The following is a 27,050-nucleotide window of genomic DNA, read 5'->3' on the forward strand; positions in this document are numbered from 1 at the left end:
ATCAGTTAAAATCAAATCTATATTAAAGTTGGGACGTTTTACCTCGGGACTTTTTTTTCCTAGTGTGGGACTTTTTTACCAGAACTTTTTTTACCGGGAATTTTTTTTACGGGACTTTTTTCCCGCGATTCCCTACGGCAAAGTGAGTAAAATAACCAACACAAAAACCTTCATTTTAAAACTACCAATTTTCCTAGTTAATAGGTTAAAAATTAAGTTGATTATAAATTATAATCATTAATACTATTATTTAAATTAAACATGCCTCAGAAGTAGAGTTGCGTAGGTTCATTAATGGCAGACTGGCAGAAGAAACTGGTATACATAGTTGTTAATATTTGAAGTAACTTAAAAATATTTGGGTACATTACCTACTTCATTACATAATATGTAAATACATATATTATACTGTACACGGCAGTACGGTACCCATAATTTCGTTATCTTATTTTCGTTGTTGGTAAATTATAATGTTTACTCAAACTGTATATTATGACATATTATTATTATGTATTTATGTTTGTGTACATGGATAATTAATTCATCAATAATATCACTTTTTTTTTTTGGACCTAAGGGGACGTCCGTGAAGTTGGCCCCCCTACTTTGCCCAATCCGATCAATACTTGTGCCAACATTTTGCAACTTATTTGCAACTATTTACAACACAAATTTGGAAATTTGCAACTCCATACTTTCACCGCAATCAACGATTTACTTTTGGGTGGGGTCAACTTCACCTAGCCTCCCTACTTTGTCCGATCCGCTCCGAACCTGTGCCAATATTTTGAAACTTATTTGCAACACAATTTCGGAAATTTGCAACTCCATACTTTAACAGCTACAAACATTTTTGTGTCGGGGGGCTAGCCCCCCTACTTTGCCCGATCCGCTCCGAACCTGTGCCAATATTTTGCAACTTATTTGCAACTATTTGCAACACAATTTCGGACATTTGCAACTTCATACTTTAACAGCTACAAACATTTTTGTGTCGGGGGGCTAGCTCCCCTACTTTGCCCGATCCACTCCGAATCTGTGCCAACATTTTGCAACTTATTTGCAACACAATTTCGGAAATTTGCAACTCCATACTTTAACAACTGAATATTTTTGTGACAAGGACTGGCTAGTAAACATTTCCAAAAATAAACACAATTTTTTCAATACCTATTATGTACAGAGGCGTGCTCAAGTGGGGGGGGGGTTCATAGGATTTGAACCCCCCCCCCCCCCCATGGTAATATATATATTGTGTAATACTAATATACTATAAACAATAGTGGTCAATAGAAGGAAATATTAAAATTTTTTTTTTCAATAATATAATAAAATTTAAAACTATTCTAATTTGGCAACATTGAATAATCGGCGTAGTATTGTGATAAGAGTAAGTATTGTTACAACATTTAATTTCATTATTCCATGCGCTTGGTCCTCGTAATAATCGGCATTCGGCACTGATAGGTATCTATATATAAATATATTATATCTATAATATATCTATAATAATATATATCTATAATATGTTATGTTATTGTCTGTGTGACTGTGTGTAATGTGTATTATCTATAATAAATATATGATATTATGTATAATACCGAAATTTTATATTATTAAATAGATCTATTAAAAAATATTAAGTGAACCCCCCCCCCCACCATATAAAAATCCTGAGCACGCCTCTGATTATGTAGTTAAATTTATTATTATAGAAGTTCCTATTGACTTAACTAAGATTTTAATAAGAGTTTTATTTTGAACCATTAATTGATGTTTAATTAAAAACACAGAACATTTATGATAGGTAAGACAACCCATAATAATAATTATTAGTTTTGATATTTTTGAGGAATGAACAATATTTTGTTAAAAATACTTCCTTGTATTATATCTAAAAAAAATAACATTATAATGTTTTCTTGTAACCACTTTTAAACGGTATTTAAATTTGATTAGTTAATTATTATAAATTAAAATATCAAAAAATGATTCATCCAAAACATACATTAAAGCATGAAGCCTGATTTCACATTTTTTGTCTATAATGATAACATTTTAAATGAAGGTGACCACTCTCCCATCAATATATATTTTTACAAAATGTGCACCACATGTGCCCACTCACTACTATAATATTTCATACTTAGATACCTAATTATTAATAATTATTATATATTTTGACTTTTTTATAAAAAAAATCAGTGACATACAGTTACGACTATTTAATTTATAGATTATATTGTTAGTTTATTGGTGCCTATTTAAAATAATATCTGTAAGTTCATACCAATATCACTGTGTTATTTAAAATAATTAATAATCAATTTACCTTGTTCATCTCCATTTTTGATAATTAACGTTTAAAACTTAAATAAAAGTAGGCACTTTTATGCACAAAACGTAAAAAAGCAAAATTAATTAAAAAAAACCACGTTCATTAATAATAATAATAATTGTATTATAGGTATACTCGTAATATCATTCAAACAATTTTTGTCGAAATGGTGTTGTCTGTCTCACTGACTATAGACAAATAAAGTATAAACCAGTATTATTCAATACGATTAAAAATAAAATTCATATGAATTACAAAAATATTTAACACAATAATATCGCATATCTATTATTAAAATTAAATCCAATATAATACAGTGAAACCTCTAAATACCGGACACTCTCGGTCGCTTAAACGTCGTCCGCTATTTGGAGGTGTCCGCTATTAAGAGGGGAAATACAGTGAGTACACATTTCACCGTTCCCAAAATTCCGTCCGTTATTTGGAGATGTCCGCTATTGAGAGGTGTCCGTTAAAGGAGGTTTCACTGTATGTTTAGTTTAAATAAATCCCTTTATTTTATTAATAGATGTTTACAGCGACAATCAATAATTAATATGAACAACAATGCATATCGCATTATTGTATCAACTTTTAACTAGATTAGGTATACAGCATTCAATAAATACGATATAAAATACTAAATAGTAATAATAATTTTATTAATTATAAGCATTGCTGCGCCTTGGGGGGGGGGGGGGGCGCAGGGGGACGGAGTACCACAACTAATTATTCAGAAATTTCAGCGTACCCCTACTTTTATTTTTAAGGGGAACGCATGTGACGCTAAATCATGCCATCATTGCCATCATTCTGAATTTTTAATTTTTATCAAAATGTACGTGATAAGTGATAACATATATAATAAATAAACCTAAATAAATGGTATTTTTTTTTGTATTGTTTCAATTGTTTATGAGTTTGTTATATTTTATTTTATAAGTTAAAAATATAATATACAATATAATATTTACATAATTTTAGATTCTGAACCTGAACAAAGTGATGAATGTATTGATTTTACAACGATGTGTGTTTTTTTTTTTTTGTGTGTGTGTCTGTGTACAGCATAACTAGTCAAAATAATGCTTCGATTTCAAAATTTGGGGATGGTTTCCGATGTAAAAGTGAACATTCTTGGTGCATTATAGAGGTCAAAAGTAAACATTTTCCAACAGTTTTCAAAAAAATCGAGAAAAACAAAAAAAAAAATGACAGAAAAACGGAAATTTTTACGCAAAACCCGTTTTCGACCAAATCGATATTTTTATATGGTTGTTATTCAAAAACTAATCACTGTAAATACTTGAAATTTTCACCAAATGTTAATGTTAGTGATATCTATATATAGTTTAATTTTCAAAAATTTTTGAACTCGACTTTTTTTGAGTTATTTATAGACCACTGAAATTTTCGATTTTTTTGAGAATTTTTTTTTGAAGTGTCAGTAAAAAAATGTCGGACGACCAAAAAAACTTGAAAATTTAATACAAGGTTCCTTACGATTTGCTCTTATTTTAGCTAAAAAAAATTAAGAATCGTAAGTCACGATTTTTTTTAATAAGCGTTTATAGTTCAAAATTTTACGAAATCTGTCGAAAACGCGAAAATTTGCAAGTAATTTTGAAGTTGAAAAATCATAAAAATTTTTGCGTTTATAACTAAGGATTAAAAATACAACACTAAGTTTTCCATAAGTTTTCCTTTAAAGTAGTTTTAGAGACAACTCGAAGCATCATTATAGGACAAATTTTAAGTGCTTTTAAATTTTAAATTTTTACAAAATAGCGTACCGATAACGATTTATCCTGAAACGATTTTAAATATTTGTTATTATTCAAAAAGTATAAGTCCTAGATACTTGAAAATTTTACCAGTTATTAGGATTGGCATTTTCTTTACATGATTTAATTTTCAAAATATTTTGACTTTTTTTAAGATATTTATAGACGACTGAAATTTTCAATTTGTCTGAAAATTTTTTTTTGAAGAGTCGATAAAAACTTTTTGGCCCTATCAAAATACTTGAAAATTTAATACAAAGTTCCTCATAGGTTATTTTTATAGTGATTAAAAAATTATAAAAATACATAGGCATGATTTTTTTTATTAGCATTTGAAGTTTAAATATTGACTTATACGTAAAAATTACGGCAATTTTCAAATTATCTTAGATCGAAATTCATAAAAAGTTTCTTTTGAATTCTAAGATTTTAAAATTTAATACAAGGCTCCTAACATATTTTTACAATAGCAGTTGAAAAATAAAATAAAAGTATAGCCACAATTTTTTTTTACATGTCTTAAAATTTTAATTTTGATAACATACGTAAAAATCACAAAAATTCGTAAATTATTTTATCCTAAAAATTCATAAAAAATTTTCCTTTTATACCTAAGATTTGAAAATTTAATAAAAGGCTCCTAAAATAGTTTTACAATAGCATTTGTAAAATAAAAGAAATATATAGTCACAAATTTTTTTTATAACAATTTACAGTTCAAAATTTGATTAAATACATAAAAAATACGACAATGTTCAAATTATCTTAGATAGAAATTCATAAAAGTTTTTCTTTTTAATTCTAAGATTTGAGAATTTAATACAAGGCTCATAATATAGTTTTGCAATAGCAGTTGAAAAATAAAAGAAATATATAGCCACATTTTTTTTTTTTACATGCATTCAAATTTTAATTTTGACAACATACGTAAAAATCACGAAAAATCGTAGATTATTTTATTCTAGAAATTCATAAAAAAATTTCCTTTTATACCTAAGATTTGAAAATTTAATACAAGATTCCTTACAAATTTTTCAATCTTTATCACAAAAAAAATGTCCACCGGAAATTCAAATTAAATTTTTATTAGCATTTGAATTTCAAATATTGACAAAAATTCGTAAAAACCATGAATATTTGCAAATTATTTTGTAGTTCAAAATTCATTATATTGTTTGTATTTATATCTAAGGTTTATAAAATTTAACACCAAGTTTTCCATAAGTTTTGCTTCAAATAGCTATACAGAAAATTTGAAGCGTCATTATAGGAAAAATGTTTTGAGCGTTTGAGTTTTAAATTTTTATGAAATCGCGTAATGATAACGATTTCTCCTCAAACCAGGTATTCGTATATCTATGATAATATAAAGTATTATGAATTATGATAACTACATGATAACTACACTAATTGATTAACCATGCCTTATGCAAAATGCGTCTTAATTGAAAAAAAAAAATATTTGTTTCAAAATAGAATATATGACAATATTTAAATATAATATATCCTAGACTGACAAATCATCTCCGTTCAGAATCGTTTTTCGTATACAATGATACCTATCATTGCATTCAAATTTAATCCCATCCATTACAGTAACCTACAGTACAGCAGAGTGACATCCACGACTTACCCGCTTTTTTTTTTTAAATTTAATTATTCATAAATATTTCCTTTATGATTTAAAGAGGTGTATTAGGGGGTGTGGGGTCTACGCCCCCACGGCTTTGTAACGTTTAACAAGTGGTGGGGACGCTCTTTTTTTAAAAGTTAACAGAGTCCCACTACTTTAATTTTGTCAAGTCGAGCACTGATTATAAATTATTTTTCTGTGTTCAACTGCTTAGAAACAAAAATAATATGGTGGGTTAATATTAATATGGTAGATAGTAGGATGTAAGTCGTAAGTGAATTGAATTAAAATTATTATTGAGAATATTTTTGACAAATACAAATCCATAGTTTACTTATACTTTTTCACAGTGGTTAAATTTCAAGCTTAAACGTAGATCTAATGTATGAAATTTAGTTTGAAAAATCACATACAGTAAATCATAAATTATAATACATTGAATTTAAAGACAATAATTTAAATTTACTCACCATTTCAGCAACACACCCAGTGGTGCACAGAGGTATTTTAAGAGCACATGCAGTTAAAAAAAGTTAGCCACCCACCCACTTAATTTTTTATTTATAACAAATATTTTCACTTATTATTCACTGTAATCCAAAGAAATCAATTAGTATACTCGTAGACTATAGTTTATGTTATAATTTTTTTTAATTTCCCTGTAAAACCTACAGTAGTACAGACCCACACCCCTCGAGAACACATGCAGTTGCATTCCTTGCTAACCTGTCGGGGCGCCACTGAACACACCTACTATTTTTTGTTATTGTGAACTGTGCAATATTTGTTAACAACATTGTTTTCACATATACACAGTATATTTGATAAATTAATCAAATTTGAATAATGATTAACCTAACTTACTTATAAATATAAAAATGAATTATATTTGTTTATAACAATTCCACTTTAAATTGAAAAAAACTAATGAAAAAAAAGTGCTAAACTAGTCAAAAATATGTGGAGCTATAAATAGATACGTGAAAAAACCATTTAAATAATTATCTGTATTAAGGTATTAGCTCAATTCACAAATAAAATTTTAATCGTAAAAAAAAGGTAAAACCTAGAAATCAAAAAATAATGTTAATAAACGCAAAATAAAATAAGCAATTTTGAATATAACATAACATTAAAAAACTGGTCCTAAAACACAGGATAAAAAAGTTTTAAAAAAGGTAAAAATGATAAAACTTTAAAGTTAAGAAGTTTAAAAATAAAAAACGTTGATAAACGCGAAAAAAGGTTAAAAATACAACAACCATTTGGAAATTTTAAAGCAACATTGAAATGAAGTAACCAATTTAAAATTTGAAATAACGTTAAAAAACTAAACAAAACTTAAAAAATAAACATTAGAAACCGTAATATAATTTAAAAAACAGTTAAAAGCCATAAGAACATACTCGCAGATTCTGAAAGTGGACTCGCAAATTCTGAATTCGCAAAATATTTTTACTATTTATTATTTTTCTAGAAAGTAAACGTTTTTAATAATTTTACTATTTTTGAAATATATTACCTATTATATAATAAAATAAATATATATAAATAAAATACAAATGTGTATATTTTTATTTATGTATTACAATTAAAACATTTATGTTGTAAATAAATAACAATTATCAGTAAGATTCAACAATAAAACACCAACAAAATATTGTTCATTCCTCAAAAATATCAAAACTAATAATTATTATTATGGGTTGTCTTACCTATCATAAATGTTCTGTGTTTTTATTTAAACATTAATTAATGGTTCAAAATAAAACTCTTATTCAAATCTTAGTTAAGTCAATAGGAACTTCTATAATAATAAATTTAACTACATAATAGGTATTGAAAAAATTGTGTTTATTTTTGGAAATGTTTACTAGCCAGTCCAGGTCACAAAAATATTCAGTTGTTAAAGTAGGTATGGAGTTGCGAATTTCCGAAATTGTGTTGCAAATAGTTGCAAATAAGTTGCAAAATATTGGCACAGGTTCGGAGTGGATCGGGCAAAGTAAGGTGGCTAGGTGAAGTTGCCCCCCCCCCCCAAAAAAAAAGTAAATCGTTGATTGCGGTGAAAGTACGGAGTTGCAAATTTCCAAATTTGTGTTGCAAATAGTTGCAAATAAGTTGCAAAATGTTGGCACAAGTTTGGATCGGATTGGGCAAAGTAGGGGGGCCAACTTTACGGACGTCCTAAGGGGGTGGTTTATTGTTTGTTTGTTACGGAAATAAATTCCAATTACATTTTAAATAAATATGTAAGAGTTAAAATATATAAGTTACATTAGTAGCTACTTTGGGGAAAAATAAGAGAGAAAAAAAAATACATAAATATAAATCAAGTTATGTGTAAACTGAATAAATTAATGTATAATATAAAATAAATAGAAAAAAAAGACAAGAGTTGAAAATTAATGAATATATGAAGAGAGATCATTAAGTGAACAGTGAAATAAATCTATATTATGTATGGAGTTTCCTATAGCCATTAGAGTATTAGAAGGAGAGAATGACATATATATTTGGATGAAATGTTTGGTGGATAGAAAAGTTGTTTTTGTCTAGAGTTTAGGGGATTTATTTTGAAACATAAGCGTTCGACAAGTTCTGGACAAACTATAATATTGTGTAATAATTTATAAAGGAATTTTAAATTTAGTTGTGTAAATCTTTTTTCAAGTGGTAATATAGAGATAAGCCTATTTATAATATTATAATCAGAATGAGGAGCTCTATAAATGTGACATTGAAAGCTTAAAAATCTTAAAAAATTATTTTGAATTTGAGAGAGGTCTTTATTTTGGGTTATAGAGTTAGTATGCCAAATCAAATTTGCATATTCCAGTTGAGAGCGTATTAATGAGAAATATAGCAATTTAAGAGCATGAGCATCGTGGAAGTCTTTACAAGTGCGCTTGATAAATCCTAGTTTGGATGATTTTTTAATAATATTATTAGTATGTAGTTTGAAATTAAGTTTTGAGTCAAACGTAACTCCAAGATCATTAATTTCATTAACTCGTGAGATTTTAATATTTTTTAATTTATAATCAGAGGTGATTGGTTCTTTTTTTAAGGAAAAAAAAATAGTTGCACATTTTTCTATATTTAGAGACATACCATTTACATCACACCATTTTTGAAATGAATTTAAATCATTTTGAAGCAGTATAATATCATTCTGACAGCGAATTGTATTAAATAATTTGAGATCGTCTGCAAGTAATAGAAATTTAGAATGTTTTAATTCATGGTAATATCATTAATAAAAAGTAAAAAGAGTAGTGGTGATAAGTTATAGTGATAATTTATTATTTATCTACTTATTATTCTAATTGTTAAAATGTTAATATTACATAATAGTTTTTAATTTTCTAGAGACAAAATATTCCAAGACCTTCAGATTGTTATGTTTTCAAATCTTGCAACTGATATCTCATTTGATAAAATTGATATAATTGCAAGCTGTATAAAAACACAATATATTAATTTAACCATAATGTAAGTTGATTTTAAACATGAAATAATTATTATTATTTTATAAATTCCGCCTTTTTTATTTTTATTTTATTATTATTTTCAACAAATACAACATTTTTTTTTTCTATTAAACTATTAGAGTTAAAAAGTGTATCAATCTTCATATTCTAATTGTTTTCTGGCAGACAATTGGTTTGTACTTTTAAAAAAATTGGGAGTATTTTAACAATATTTTTAAAATTTTTTTTAATGTAATTTAGTAATGAATAACAGAGATTTATATATTTTAATTTTCAAAACTTGGTAAACATGTTGACTCTTATTGAGCTGTTTAACATTTAAAGTTTGATTTTTATTCTATATGACATATTATATGAAGACATTCTTTTTATAAATAAAAGAATCATATTTTTTTATAACTGTTAGTAGTTATTCTTAAAAATGACAAAAATTTTGATTATTTTGTTGCTTAAAATTCATAGCATTATGCATTTAACTATCTAAAAGGCTTAAAAACGTAATATAAGCTATTTTATAAGTGTGTTTCACAGTTTCCTAAAAAAAATATCAAAAATATTCATTCTCAGTATTTTTAATTTTTTGATAAAATTTAAAAGAAAAACAAAATTTTTTTCACTTACTATTTTAGTTATTAAGTCATAATTCTACAAATATTAATTGTAATGCCACAAAACATTTTGGTATTACATAATTATTAGTTTCTATACAAAACAAATTTTTCTAAATATTTTGACTAATTTATGAATATCATTGTTGATTATGTTGTTTAAAATTTGTAAATAGCTTTTTTATACAAGTTTTTGTAATCAAATAATATTTATTTTTTTTCTTGTACTCCAATAAAATCCAACGATGCACTTTTTAGATTCCTAATATGAATCGACAATTATTTATAATTTATAATATTGCCTCTGATAACATACAGGTACTATGAATACATGGTGTATCAGTGGCGGCGTGACAAGGGTTCTATGAGACTCGGGTCTCATGACTTTTTAGGTGGGTGGGTGGGTGGTCGTAGGTTGATATCGTGTTGCTACACATTATACCTACGGACGGACGTACGATTATAATATTAACATTATTATAAATGTACTCGTAAAAACAAATATAAAGTAACAATTTATAATTAAACATATTAATAGATGGGTAATAACTATATAGTAAGTAAGCAAGGTACGCTGTCAATATTTATACCGAGTCTATTCTAAATCTTCTTGGCTGCTTATCTATATCTACGATAACAACTTGTTTATTTTAGAATTCCGTATAACTAGACAGTATAGAGATACTGAATCCACTGATTTAATATACTATATTAAGTATATTTAATCAATGCTGTAGGCTGTAGCTACCACTGATTATTCTGGAGTAGCAAGTAAGGAGACGCAAAACAATAAAAGCTTCAATAATAATTCATATTTCTTTCCTCTCTAATTAAGGTCGCTAATTTATTAAGTTAATTACAGTAAACAAAAACAAAATTATTTTATCCAAAAATTTTCTGGGGTGGGTGGTCCCTAAAACTGTTTTGGTCTCATGAACGAACAATGTTCACGCCGCCACTGTGGTGTATTATAATATACAGTTTAAAATAAATTTTATGATTTCAGAGGTAAAGACTGCGAAGATTTTTTACTCAATCCTGTATTAAAAAATTTTATCAAAATAACTAAGGTATTACAATAATATTATGTTATGTGCAAATTGTGTTTTACACATCATATAATTATTCTTTAAATTCATGTATATAAAATATATATCTTATTGGTCTTGATTATGATTCAGAAAATAACTGAATGTCTGATATACCATGATTTGCTAATTTGTTTGCTATTGACTAATATGTATCATTCATTACAATATTGCTATAGTTGTTACAAGTAGGAAGGAAGATACTTGTGAATTGCAATTAAGACACCGCCGCCTCTAGATAAGGAACTTGTTTTTTTCATTTCTATCGCATCTGTATATTATATAATCATATAGACCTAATTCTGATGAGTGAATGTTATCGTTTAGCCATGTTTCAGTAAATATAAGAATATTGTACAAAGAAAGGGTTTGTACCCGACCTCTCCCCCGTATGTACACCACTGGTTCAATAAACAATAAGTTCGATTTAAGATATACCTTTACCTTAAATGGCTTAAATAATATATTATTTGTAGACATAAGTCCACACGCAGCAGAATAGATCATTGCCCATTGGTTAAATGATCTGGCGTAGCATGTTTTAAAATTTCGCCGGTGGGAATCGTGATAGCGTATAGATAAGGAAAGTACTGATAATAATATAGGTTGTTTCTATGTAATAAGCACGTCGTAAATTAGCTGCCTCTATAGCCGCTTGTGTGATACTGATAAGAGCCAAGAGGTACCATCGCAAGATCTTATATCATTATTATAGTATATGATATGATAAGTATGACAGTATGCCTGAGACGCATGATAAAATAACTAATTTTTCTATCGTTCATAGACACTCGTGTTTTGAATGTTTGTAATTCTTATAATTTTGTTTAACTGTTTCGCAGCCCGCTCACTGTCTGAACCAATTTTAAGGTCAGTGTTTGCATTTTGCCAATCGATATTTTAGTCATCGGACTGCTAGACCGGCAACGGTTAAAGTGCGATACGCATTTTTATAGTTTTCTATGATCGTACTGCTGTCTGCCATAAACTCAATGTCTCAATTATTTAATCGTGCTTAAACCACATTTAAAGCGTATTCATATTTCAGGAGAAACCGAGAAAGCACTAAAGTAGATTGTTTATTGACGCAATTACAATATATGTTTTACTCAACTTGTGCACTTGTAACAGTTTATAACTAATATCCAGTGTTATATTACACTATTAATATTACAGTTATCGAGGTCCAATACTTTTCTGATGGCAGCTAATAAAAAGGTAGGTACTTATATTTATTCATTACTTATTGATAAATAAGTAAATATTAATATTAATATTAATATTAATATTTAGTAGTTTTATAATATATTGACAACCTGACTTTAGTGCATAGATTCAATGGCTTTATATACCTACATAGCATATTTACTTATATTACTATAGTTATATAAGTACTATATATTATGTCAAATGGAATTAAAATTTTTTTAAATACCTAAATTATAGTAATAAACATACTATAACTACACAATACTTCAATTATAGCGACTAAAATAACACAATATGTCAGATCACTATTATTTTATTTTTATTTTTATTATAGATTTTAGACTATTAAGAGCACTTAATTTTTTGCTCACATTTTCTCCGTCTTACAACTACATAACTTACTAAATTTCATGCTCATCAGATAAAGTTTAGCTCTGTTTAAAATTTAGAGTAAATTGGCCTTTTTAAAAATATAAATGAAAGATTATTAGCTAGTCAATCTCTTAGGCTTTTTATCATATTTTAATCTAAAAGCGAGTTATTAGTATTTTAAAATAAAAATATTATGATAAAAAAGCGGGTAAGTCTTGGATGTCGCTCTGCTGTACAGTAGGTTACTGTAATGGATGGGATTAAATTTGAATGCAATGATAGGTATCATTGTATACGAAAAACGATTCTGAACGGAGATGATTTGTCAGTCTAGGATATATTACATTTAAATATTGTCATATATTCTATTTTGAAACAAATATTTTATTTTTCAATTAAGACGCATTTTGCTATTTTGCATAAGCCATGGTTAATCAATTAGTGTAGTTATCATGTATTTACCATAATTCATAATACTTTATATTATCATAGATATACATGTATCTGGTTTGAGGATAAATCGTTATCATTACGCGATTTCATAAAAATTTAAAACTCAAACGCTCAAAACATTTTTCATTTTTCCTATAATGACGCTTCAAATTTTCTGTATAGCTATTTGAAGCAAAACTTATGGAAAACTTGGTGTTAAATTTTATAACCTTAGATATAAATACAAACAATATTATGAATTTTGAACTACAAAATAATTTACAAATATTCATGGTTTTGACGAATTTTTGTCAATATTTGAAATTCAAATGCTAATAAAAATTTAATTTGAATTTCCGGTGGACATTTTTTTTGTGATAAAGATTGAAAAACTTGTAAGGAGCCTTGTATTAAATTTTCAAATCTTAGGTATAAAAGGAAAATTCTTTATAAATTTCTAGAATAAAATATTTTACGAATTTTTGTGATTTGTACGTATTTTGTCAAAATTAAAATTTGAATGCATGTAAAAAAAAGCGGGTAAGTGGATGTCGCTCTGCTGTACATTAGGTGGTGGGGTGGACCTCTGACTAAGGTAGGTTAGATTTGAATGCAATGATAGGTATCATTGTATACGAAAAACGATTCTGAACAGAGATGATTTGTCAGTCTAGAATAAATTATATTTAAATATTGTCATATATTCTATTTTGAAACAAATATATTATTTTTCAATTAAGACACATTTTGAATAAGGCATGGTTAATCAATTTTTCCAAAAACATTGCATGTAGTTATCATAATTCATAATACCTTATATTATCATAGATATACATATTATACCCACCTGATTTCGTAAAAATTTAAAATTCAAACGCAATTAAAATTTTTCCTATAATGACGCTTCGAGTTTTCTCTATAGCTACTTGAAGTAAAACTTATGGAAAACTTAGTGATGTATTCTTAATCTTTAGTTATAAACACAAAAAATTTTATGATTTTTCAGCTTCAAAATTACTTGCAAATTTTCACATTTTCGACAGATTTCGTAAAAATTTGAACTATAAACGCTTATAAAAAAAAATTGTGCCTATGTATTCTTATAATTTTTTAATCACTTTAAGAATAACTTATGAGGAACTTTGTATTAAATTTTCATGTATTTTGATAGGGCCAAAAAAATTTTATCGACACTTCAAAAAAAAATTTTCAGACAAATTGAAAATTTCAGTCGTCTATAAATATCTCAAAAAAAGTCAAAATACTTTGAAAATTTAATCATGTAAAGAAAATACCAATCCTAATAACTGGTAAAATTTTCAAGTATCTAGGACTTATACTTTTTGAATAATAACAAATATTTAAAATCGTTTCAGGATAAATCGTTATCGTTACGCTATTTCGTAAAAATTTAAAATTCAAACGCACTTAAAATTTTTTCTATAATGATACTTCGAGTTTTCTCTATAGCTACTTGAAGGAAAACTTATGGAGAACTTATTGTTGTATTTTTAATTCTTAGTTATAAACGCAAAAAATTTTATGATTTTTCAACTTCAAAATTACTTGCAAATTTTCGCGTTTTCGACAATTTCGTAAAATTTTGAACTATAAAAGCTTATTAAAAAAAATTGTGACTTACGATTTTTAATTTTTTTTAGCTACAATAAGAAAAACTCATAAGGAACCTTGTATTAAATTTTCAAGTTTTTTTGGTCGTCCAACATTTTTTTACCGACACTTCAAAAAAAAGCGTAAATTTCAGTGGTCTATAAATAACTCAAAAAAAAGTCAAAAATTTTTGAAAATTAAACTGTATATAGAGAACACATTTAAACTTCAAATGCTAATAAAAAAAAATCGTGTCTATGTATTTTTATAATTTTTTAATCACTATAAGAATAACTTATGAGGAACTTTGTATTTAAATTTTCAAGTATTTTGATAGGGCCATAAAAATTTTATCGACACTTCAAAAAAAATTTTTAGAAAAATTGAATATTTTAGTTTTCTATAAATACCTCAAAAAAAGTCAAAATATTTTGAAAATTAAATCATGTAAAGAAAATGCCAATCTAAATAACTGGTAAAATTTTTCAAGTGTCTATGACTTATACCTATAACATGATTTCATATTTTTGTTGTTTTTGATACATTTAAACAATCTCTAAGATTCTAGGAAATAATGGTGCAAAGTCTACTAACAAAATAATGTAAATACAAAAATAAAAATGTTTTGAATAATTATGTTTTTTCGAGTTTATTCCCATATAAATACATATTTTGTAAAAAAAAAAAAAAAAATTACATATTGGATTTTTTTAGTGCATATGCATGTTTAATGTACATATTCATTGTTTTTTTGAACATAAAGTTACTAGCCCCGATTATTATGTATACATATAATATGTGTTTTTGTATTTTATTGTTATTATTTATTTATATTAATAGTATTTTGAATTCAAGGAAGCAATAATACTCGTGATTGATGTTGGAAGAAATTCATTACAGCAAGATTCAGATGGAAAAACATATTTTGAAAAAGCTAAATTTTGTGCTTCTATGATTTTAAAGAGAAAAGTAATTTATTACATGTATTATTATTAATTTTTTTAGTATAAATCATAATATATAATGTATTATATTATATTTATTGTTATGTAAATATTACCTATTATGTTTTAGATATTTGCTGAAAGTAAAGATTATTTGGCATTAATATTGTTTGGATCATCTCAAACAAATAACTATCTAGCATCACAAGGATGTTATAATAATATAGAAATTGTTACAAGCTTAGGTGTAGCGACTTGGGATTTGATTAAACATATTAATAGTTTATCTCCTTCAGATATAACATGTTCAGATTGGCTTAGTACTCTTGTTCTTGCTGCAGATATGTTGAAAAAGGAAACTGAGTATGTATAATATACAGTCGAGTCTCAATAACTCAAATTGTTTTATTGCCTCTTGAAGTGTTTTTAAAATCTGTTTAATGTGTATAACTTGAAAAAATGTATTTTTATTTTCCTTGCAATTTGTGTCATCAAGACTCAACTACAATTATATCAATATATAATTATAAATTTTACATTGACTTGAAATATAAATTAATAATAAGTATCAAGTAAAAAAATATGAAATTGGGGTTTTTGAATTGATTCCCATTCAACTAATTTTCTATCAATATTAAATTATAAAATTCTTATTTCTTTTATTCTGTAACAAATAAATTAAGGAATAAATACATTTTATTTGTTTCAACAAACAAAACAAAAATATTCTCATTACCTAGAACTGCAATTTTTATAATGTTGTAGAGATGTTACAAACTGTTTGATTTTCAAACCAAACCATACTCTGGGTGTAAAACCTAACCAAATACCTAATAGTTTGGTTCAATAATTGAACTAAAGAAACAAAAAATAAATATTAAATTTTAATACATTTTAAATGTTCGTTTTCGGTTCGATAAAATATTTGATGAGTTTGGTTTGGTTCAATTACAAGTGTATAAGTTCAGATCTGTTCGGGTTCGTTAATTTAAAAAAAGTTTGGTTCGGCCATAAATATTATGGTTCATAACATCTCTACAATAATGAGTCATTGTGGAATTAATTTTAAAGTTTCAATATTTACTTGACTTTAGCTTTAAATTAAATTAAAACATAACTGCATAATTAATTTCAGGATATTGTTTATATATATTTTTTTTAATATCTAATGAAACCTTATTAATCCTGATGAATTGAGTTCTTAGGTTACTCTAATTAAATAAAATAACAAAAAAACATAAACATTATATACTTAAAAATGTGTATTATAATATGTAATAAGATATAATGCTACATAGAATTTGGTCCAACATTTTACTATTATCTTCTGATAAAGAAATAATCCCAATTACATTTTTTGGGATATTTTGTAGAACTTGTTTTCATTTTATTTTAGTCTGCAGTACAAACTACTCTAAACTGGCTTGATAAGGTTTTACTGTACTTAAAAACAATAACAACCTATATACCCCTACAATATAACAAATTCTACAATACTTAGTTTATTTTCGAGCTACAAAGTAAAAAATTTGAATTATTTTATTTTTTAATTTATTATTTATCTACTTATTATTCTAATTGTTAAAATGTTAATATTACATAATAGTTTTTAATTTTCTAGAGACAAAATATTCCAAGACCTTCAGATTGTTATGTTTTCAAATCTTGCAACTGATATCTCATTTGATAAAATTGATATAATTGCAAGCTGTATAAAAACACAATATATTAATTTAACCATAATGTAAGTTGATTTTAAACATGAAATAATTATTATTATTTTATAAATTCCGCCTTTTTTATTTTTATTTTATTATTATTTTCAACAAATACAACATTTTTTTTTTCTATTAAACTATTAGAGTTAAAAAGTGTATCAATCTTCATATTCTAATTGTTTTCTGGCAGACAATTGGTTTGTACTTTTAAAAAAATTGGGAGTATTTTAACAATATTTTTAAAATTTTTTTAAATGTAATTTAGTAATGAATAACAGAGATTTATATATTTTAATTTTCAAAACTTGGTAAACATGTTGACTCTTATTGAGCTGTTTAACATTTAAAGTTTGATTTTTATTCTATATGACATATTATATGAAGACATTCTTTTTATAAATAAAAGAATCATATTTTTTTATAACTGTTAGTAGTTATTCTTAAAAATGACAAAAATTTTGATTATTTTGTTGCTTAAAATTCATAGCATTATGCATTTAACTATCTAAAAGGCTTAAAAACGTAATATAAGCTATTTTATAAGTGTGTTTCACAGTTTCCTAAAAAAAAATATTAAAAATATTTATTCTCAGTATTTTTAATTTTTTGATAAAATTTAAAAGAAAAACAAAATTTTTTTCACTTACTATTTTAGTTATTAAGTCATAATTCTACAAATATTAATTGTAATGCCACAAAACATTTTGGTATTACATAATTATTAGTTTCTATACAAAACAAATTTTTCTAAATATTTTGACTAATTTATGAATATCATTGTTGATTATGTTGTTTAAAATTTGTAAATAGCTTTTTTATACAAGTTTTTGTAATCAAATAATATTTATTTTTTTTCTTGTACTCCAATAAAATCCAACGATGCACTTTTTAGATTCCTAATATGAATCGACAATTATTTATAATTTATAATATTGCCTCTGATAACATACAGGTACTATGAATACATGGTGTATCAGTGGCGGCGTGACAAGGGTTCTATGAGACTCGGGTCTCATGACTTTTTAGGTGGGTGGGTGGGTGGTCGTAGGTTGATATCGTGTTGCTACACATTATACCTACGGACGGACGTACGATTATAATATTAACATTATTATAAATGTACTCGTAAAAACAAATATAAAGTAACAATTTATAATTAAACATATTAATAGATGGGTAATAACTATATAGTAAGTAAGCAAGGTACGCTGTCAATATTTATACCGAGTCTATTCTAAATCTTCTTGGCTGCTTATCTATATCTACGATAACAACTTGTTTATTTTAGAATTCCGTATAACTAGACAGTATAGAGATACTGAATCCATTGATTTAATATACTATATTAAGTATATTTAATCAATGCTGTAGGCTGTAGCTACCACTGATTATTCTGGAGTAGCAAGTAAGGAGACGCAAAACAATAAAAGCTTCAATAATAATTCATATTTCTTTCCTCTCTAATTAAGGTCGCTAATTTATTAAGTTAATTACAGTAAACAAAAACAAAATTATTTTATCCAAAAATTTTCTGGGGTGGGTGGTCCCTAAAACTGTTTTGGTCTCATGAACGAACAATGTTCACGCCGCCACTGTGGTGTATTATAATATACAGTTTAAAATAAATTTTATGATTTCAGAGGTAAAGACTGCGAAGATTTTTTACTCAATCCTGTATTAAAAAATTTTATCAAAATAACTAAGGTATTACAATAATATTATGTTATGTGCAAATTGTGTTTTACACATCATATAATTATTCTTTAAATTCATGTATATAAAATATATATCTTATTGGTCTTGATTATGATTCAGAAAATAACTGAATGTCTGATATACCATGATTTGCTAATTTGTTTGCTATTGACTAATATGTATCATTCATTACAATATTGCTATAGTTGTTACAAGTAGATACATATTACTTATGATTTAGGTATTCAAAACTACATTATTAAACATTGTTATTTATTTATTTATTATAACACATTTTGTGGCATATGGCTTTATATTGTCTTGAATTACTTAATATTAAAAATGCAATATGGAGTCAACAACTGGAGTATTTCATCAATAAATGTGTGGACGGGTTGGTCAAATAATTGTTTGTTGTCTCACATATAAATTAAGTTCGTTGCGCCACTGATTTATTATTCATTTTACTGTATAAGCTAAAAGAACTAGATATGTATCAACATATAAAATTTGTATACATAAATGTGATTTATCTGTGATACATAATGTATATAAAATTGCCTTGGTTTTATTTAAGCCCAGAAAATATCTATACAATTAAAAATTGTGATGACTTTTCTTAGTTACTCATTTAAATGTTGATATTATAATCAGATTAACAAGAAAAAATTCTAACCATGTTTGTAATTATTCACAGGCAATTACTGTTAATTTTGATTCAGTACTACCTGAAATTAGTCATTATAAACAAAAAGAAGTTACTCCAAGAGCTTGGAATGTTCCTTTGAGCTTTGGAAATGTTTTTAGCATAAATGTTAGCGGCTTTAAAAAGGTATTTATTAATTAATTTATGTGTAAACATATTTAATTTTATTAATTTATATTATCTTAAACGGCAATTTACTTAAATAACATAATTATTTAAATTTTTAAATATAACAGATAGATGAAACTACTAAAAGCTTTAAGTGGTTATTATGTAGGAACTATGATACACCAGATTCAATTACAGCAATGAATAAGCATACTTCATATTCTTATATCGAAAATGGTGAACGAATAGAAGTTGATCGTGAGAATATAATAAATGGATTTAGCTTTGGTGATTCAATTATACCAGTCTCTGGTAAGTACATCACAAACACGATAAATTTACAGTCAATTTTTAGTTATATATTTAAACTTATAATTTTTTTTATAGATTTAGATGTTCAAGCGTATAGTTATAAATCTGGTCCAAGGTGCTTACAAGTATTAGGATTTACAAAAGCTAAAAATATACAAAGATCTTTTTTAATAGATGGAGGAGCATATATTTTTAAGCCGCACAAAGTAAATTGAAATATTGTTGGTTATTATTTACTTTTTAATTATAATAATATAATTTTTAATGGAGGATTGTTGTAAGAAAATAACATAGAGTATTTATTGTATACATTCTAAATAATAGTGTTTTGTTATAAAAACTCTAGAGCAAATATGCTCATTTTTGAATACAGGGTGATTTTTTTATCATGAACCACTCATTATTTCAAAAAGTATCAATATTTTTGAAAATATTTTTTTCAAAGTTTCATGTTGTTAAAAAAACAACGTTTTTATTAAAAAATTATGTTTTTTAATATTTTTTATCCTTATAATTTTTTAAGTTTTTACTTTTTTGAATGACAACCTAGAGTTTAATTTCATATTCCAAAGCAGAATATTTTTCTAAGTATCTTGATAAGTAAAAATCGAATTTTGGACGAGTAGTTTATGAGTTATAAGTATTTTAAGTTTTGACAAGCGGAGTAGTGGACAAACATTTTGAGGGGTAATCCCGTACCACTTCACTCTGCCAATCTAAACTTTAAATACTTATAACTCATAAACTACTCGTCCAAAATTCGATTTTTATGTATCAAAATACTTAGAAAAATATTCTGCTTTGGAACATGAAATTAAAACTCTAGGTTGTCTTTCAAAAAAGTAAAAAACTTAAAAAATTATAAGGATAAAAAATATTAAAACACATAATTTTTTAATAAAAACGTTTTTTAACAACATGAAACTTTGTAAAAAAATATTTTCAAAAACATTGATACTTTTTGAAATAATGAGTGGTTCATGATAGAAAAATCACTCTGTATAAGATAAAGTTGAAATTAAGTTGAATGTTTGTGATTTTATAAGCACAAAACTAATAAGATTCAACCTTTCAAAAAGCCGCTCGCTTGAATAACTTCTGCAAAGCTCTTATATTCAGTAATACATTTATAAATCATGTGTAAACCTTACAAAAATATTGTTTTTTGTTGAACAACCTTATACTATATTTATTTTACCTCTTAAATATTAACAACTATTTCACAAGTCAGATTTCACATTTAATTTGATAACATTTGCAATCTATTGGCAATTCTTATTAATCTGTGGTGGTAGTAACTTGAACATTTTATCTTAAAAAACCACAATAATCACTGTTTTGAACGATGATCAACTATGACTAATATTTTTATTCATTTATGCGTTTAACCAACATAATCTAAAAGCTATCTTAGTTAACAATTTGTTTTATGTACCTTTGATTCAGAGTTATAAACTATTTTATTTTTTTCATTTTCAGGCGTTTTTATCATTTTTGGTTTTTACATAATTTTACAAACTTTTAGGTCATTTTTTATATTAATGGTCATTTTTCGAGCACAATTTGAAGTGCGGAGTACTTTTTGAAAATTTGTTCAAACAAATAATTTTATTATTATTATTAATGGGTTTTTGTTGTAACTTAATTTATCGTGAATCAAACTGGATATTTTTAATTTTAATTTTATATTCAATGATAAATTTCAGTTGTATTTTAAAATATGCCATATATCATATGACTTAAAATATAAAGATTGCTTTACAGAGTAGGTACACTAATTAATCAAATGGTAAATAAGTAACGGTGTATACTTTGAAAACACTACTGACACAAGTAAAAATCATGGATATTAATATTTAAATGTAATTTTCTTATTTTAAAATAATGCATAGAGTTTGAAAAAAATTATTTAATTTCTCTTCATTTTGAATACATTACTTGATATAAGTACCAAAATAGGAAAAAATTATAACTCTTATATAAATATATTGTTAGTGAATAATATATAGTTTTCAAAAAGAAGGATCATTTAAAATTAGAAAAAAAACATGAATAATTATCATTTTCATCATAGTTTTGATGTTTACCAATTAATATTATATATAACTTAATTATTTACAAATTTACTATAATAAATTATTTAAAATATTTATTATGTATTTTACTCATTGTAGGAAGATATTGTTGCATTCGATGCTATTTTCAAAGGTATGGTCAAAAGGGAAGAATTAATGATTATTAGAAAAGTTTATTCAAATGATTGTTTGCCGACCATAAGTGCGATGTTTCCTCAAATAGAAGATAATGAAAATGTATGTATATTTTGATGTGAAATTAAATTATAGTTATTCTTATTATATCATAATTAATTGTTTGTTTGTTTAGCATTATAAAATATTAGTTATTGCATCATAATTAATTATGTATTTTGCATTGATATTTACATTAACTGTTCTATATATGTATATAATTTATATAAATATTTATTTATTTGTATGATATATATATACATACTCAATGCTTGTCTGTATTATTTTTTTTTTAATGATGCACATAATTGTTTTAGTATTTTGTATGTGTTAATCTACCATATGCTGAAGATGAGCACTTGTTTGCTCTTCCATCGTTAAAATTATTTAAGCCAAATTATGAAGAAAAAAACGCTGTTTGTAACCTTATAAATGCAATGGACTTAGATAAAGATGGGTAAATTTAATAATTTTTAATTATAGTTAATTAGTTAATTGAACTTATTGATGATATTTAAGAAATGGATTGTTCATGCCTGAAAATACACATGACCCTGAATTACAATATGTGTATGATTGTATTGCTCAAAAAGCTCTTAATCCAGATAAAATATTACTCAAAACAATTCCAGAGCATATTCAGATCTTACTTAACCCCCCTAAAAGAATTATGGAAAAGGCTAAGAAACCTATAGATGAAATTATAAAACTGTTTTCACTTCAACAAGAAATTAATGAAAAGTATGTGTATAATATCAATTCTGAGAATTATATGAATACAAAATTAAAATAATATATTAATTTTTCTTGTATTATAGATATCCAATTGAGGATGATAATATTTTACAGTTAGATTGTGATGAAGAAGTAGACATTTCAAAACAATGTGTGATTACAGCATTTAGCCCAATTGAAGATTTTAACAAGCTTTTAGAAAATGGATTTAATTCTGCAATAGGTATTCCCAAATTTGGTTTTAGATGTAGTTATATATTTTATTTGTTATATTGAGTGATTCTCTATAGTTATAAAGATCAAATGCAGTTTGTCAAATAACTTGTTTTATTTAAATAATCCATGGTATCTGTTAAATTGTTAACATTTTTTACAATCACTATTTCAATTTTTATAATGAGTATTATAATTATTATTTTAGTTTGTGGAAAGATGAAAAACATAACTCTAGACCTTATAGAATCTAGTACGAGTATGGATGATTTAGAGAAACCAGCATCAAATTTGAAAGTCTTAAGAGACTTTTTTATACACAATAATGATGTTAAGTCTTATAATAATTTTATGTATCTTGTAAAAGATTCAATTCTTTTATCTGGCAAAGAAGAAATGTGGTCACAATTTATTGATAGTAAGTGTTCCTAATAAATTAAATATTATTATAGATTTGTGATATACCTATTAACTAATTAAAGATTCATTTTGAATATCTTGATTTTTCTCTGGTGTATTTAATTCAGCAAAGAGGATTTAATACATTTTAAATTTAGTTCCAAAACAGGTTGGTAAAAAAGAGCTTGACATATTAAGAATATATTTACACTATCAACCGTATAAATTCCAATATTGTACACTTGTAAGTTGTATGTTACTTAATATGATCATAATTATTATTTATTGAAAAAAGTATATGGAATAATTATCACTTTTGTCAATTTTAATTGCGCCTTTCAGCATAAAAATATTTCTTATGATGATTGTTTTTAGATCATAAGTAGGGTAACAAATTATATTTTGGCCCCAGTAAAAATGTTCTTTTTACTTAGATAAATGTCTTTTATTTAAGTATAGTGACATCAACTTTTAAGATTATAAATATTTTTTATTGCTTTTGTGAAATAATTTTTACTTGGCTAAATTGTTAACAATACTTTTCATTTGAATTCTGAATTTATATTGTATATTAATTACCAAGTATTTAGTCTCGAAAGATTATTCTTATCAGTATTTAAATATGTGTATATAGTGTTGTATGAAATTCATTAATATGTAAAAGATTTCAATAATTTTATTCCGTGGTTGGTAAATTAACAAGTCAAGTTTTTTGGCTAATTAAATCAAAATATTTTTTTTTTCGGTGTATATTATAAATATATAAATACTTAGGGTGAAGCCATTTTTCAATCTTTAATTAGAAACTATAGTACAGTAATCCCTCATTATCCATGATTGAGTCGGCGATAACATTTTATCGTTATTATATGAACTCTGTAGATAATTTATTTTAGAAAACTGTAAATAATTGTTGTTATATCATTAGGTATAACTATAAAACTATGTTTATATGTACTTTATGCACAAATAAGCATTACGTAATGACTTATTTTATTTTTTTATATCGTTAATTTGTTCATTGGTTTTTTCATCATTAATAATGTTTGTATGATAGATAATAAATTAATTACTTATTAAATCAGGTATAGTAAAAATAATGATTAATCAAATACATAATTGTAAAAAATATTAACCTTATTGTGATTTTTAAAATTTAATACAATGTAAATAAAACCTAGCCTCCCTTTTTACATTAGTTTATGGTCTAGTTATCCACAGTTTTGATATCCCCATAACCTTGCTGGAAGGTAACCCCCGCGGACAACGAGGGATTACTGTACTACACCCTGTCAAAAAGAAAATAATCAGTCAGCCATCAGATTTTCGTTAGAACTTGGAAATCTACCACAAACGACCTGGTGTTAGTGTGCTCATATGGTACTCGATATATCAATCATATCATTCACGATGCACAAAAGTGATAAAAGTAATTGTTCTTTTCAAGACAAAGTAAAGCTATCATATCTTAAAAGCACATAATTTATATTAATAGAAAGCAATATTTTAGTAAAGAAAACATATTCATACAATATTATATTTATATGTATCTTATACTACCCTCATTCTATAAAATAATATCATTAAAACCAAACATGTATAATATTTTATTTATGTAATAATTTAATAAGTATGCATTAAATGTACACATATAATAAAATATCAATATGTATTTAAGGTGGAATAGGACTTATTACAAACCAAGAGGTAGAAATAAGTGATATTTCACAAGAATTATCTGAAAACTTTATAAAACATGAAGTATTAGAAGATGTTGCTGCAGAATTTATTATTGATGATGATGATCCGGTAAGTTTATTTATTCTTAAACTATGATACAGCGTTTAAATGAGAATTTAGTTAGAAATAGATCAGTATCCTGAATAAATTCAATCTAACAAATTGAAAATATAAATTTTTGGGTATATATTAATATATGTTACGGGCAATGTGGTACTGCCCGGACAATGTGAACTACTATGTTTTTTTTTACCAACTAATATTGACCGAATAAACTACGATATTTTTGAAGTAAAACTTCTTTCTTGAGGTATGGATGGAGAAAAAAATTGTCACGTAAAATTAAACGCCACTAAAAAATGAAAGGGTGTATGACTGCGACAGAAATCGCTTGAATGGTTCAGTGTGTATTTTATGTGTTTTTTTTCACTCCTTCCCTATCTCACTTATGATTTAACGAAAAGATTTTTAAATCTTATCATATAATGAATATTTTAAAACAATTATAATTATAATAATAATTGTTAAACAATTTAAGTAATTTATAATAAATTCAATGAAATGAAATTTCACAATAAACTACAAAATTTCTGCAACACGCTGTAAAAACTTGTTTTTATTTGCTATCGTAACCTATTTAAGAATCATACACTTTCTATACGGATATGGCCATATCGGAATGATAAAATTAATAGCTGTCTTGATAAAATCAGTCAAAAATATATTATGAGCAATCATTTATATTTTCGACTAACCTATATAAAAAGCTAATATTTGATATTTTATTTGTTATTTCATCAAAATATTTGTAATAGTAATATTAATATGATATATGAATATAATTAATTATTGTTTATTTGGTCAATAATATTAGTTGCTAATATTGTGGTTCACATTGCCAATAACACACACATATATATATATGTATATATATTGAAGAAAAATGTATTTCTTACAAATCTGTTAGAATAATTAAAAATAATTTATTTTGGTGTTATTAAACTAATTTTTGAGCTTAATATTGTATATTATTTAAAAACTGTGTATACCATACTAAAGACCATGTTATTGAACATATTAAAAACCAAACCCATCCTTCTCTCCTGTGTATTACTCAACTATAGACAGAAAAATCATTTGTTATCAACATCATTTTCACCCTGATGAGAGTTTGGTACAGTCATTTACAACCAGGGGAGGGGTCATAAAATGTAATGCAAATGCTTATATTAATTAAGTCTGATTTTCTTTTGTTTCAGCTGAAAGAATTTTTGTGAATGAACACAAGTATAATTTTAGAAGTAAATAACAAATCATTGAACCATCTTACTCTTAATTAAATATAAATTATGTTATATAATCTTTGTCATTTATTGAAAAACATGAAATTTAAAAATGAAAAATTTAAATACAATTACATATAAAAATCAAAAGCATGTTGTAACTATTTGTCAATATTATATTTACTACCAAATGTGTATATGTAAATAAATTCAAAATTATTTAGTTGTAATGTACAAAAAAACACACTTTCATTATAACTATATATAAAAAAAAAAGATTATTTCCAAATAAAACAATTGCAATACATTAATTATATAATCATATTATTAATGTATACAGTTAAAACTATTTATGAAATATTTTACAACATGAATTTTA

At 25.2% G+C, this 27,050-nt stretch overlaps 1 protein-coding gene across 6 annotated transcripts; it reads left to right on the plus strand.

Annotated features, from left to right (window-relative positions):
- Positions 1-11,670: 11,670 nt before the first annotated feature.
- Ku80 (X-ray repair cross-complementing protein 5 Ku80) lies at positions 11,671-26,821 on the plus strand. Of its 6 annotated transcripts, none has more exons than XM_089215674.1 (16): positions 11,671-11,815; positions 11,994-12,163; positions 15,410-15,538; positions 15,644-15,876; positions 17,135-17,257; positions 18,872-18,935; positions 19,624-19,758; positions 19,869-20,052; positions 20,128-20,258; positions 22,227-22,364; positions 22,619-22,758; positions 22,821-23,042; positions 23,120-23,259; positions 23,458-23,667; positions 25,327-25,457; positions 26,648-26,821. In XM_089215674.1, the coding sequence occupies exons 2-16, from the start codon at positions 12,146-12,148 to the stop codon at positions 26,663-26,665; spliced, it is 2,016 nt and encodes a 671-aa protein (XP_089071800.1). In that variant the 5' UTR covers positions 11,671-11,815; positions 11,994-12,145; the 3' UTR covers positions 26,666-26,821. The 6 variants fall into 6 exon arrangements, with proteins under 6 accessions (XP_089071800.1, XP_089071803.1, XP_089071802.1 ...); XM_089215677.1 differs by having other exon boundaries at positions 15,425-15,538; XM_089215676.1 differs by having other exon boundaries at positions 11,690-11,815; positions 12,122-12,163.
- The last annotated feature ends 229 nt before the right edge of the window (positions 26,822-27,050 follow it).

The sequence above is a fragment of the Diuraphis noxia genome, unplaced genomic scaffold (genome assembly GCF_037042655.1).
Source record: "Diuraphis noxia isolate RWA-SAM2 unplaced genomic scaffold, SU_Dnox_SAM2 contig0001, whole genome shotgun sequence".
Taxonomy (NCBI): Eukaryota; Metazoa; Arthropoda; class Insecta; order Hemiptera; family Aphididae; genus Diuraphis; species Diuraphis noxia.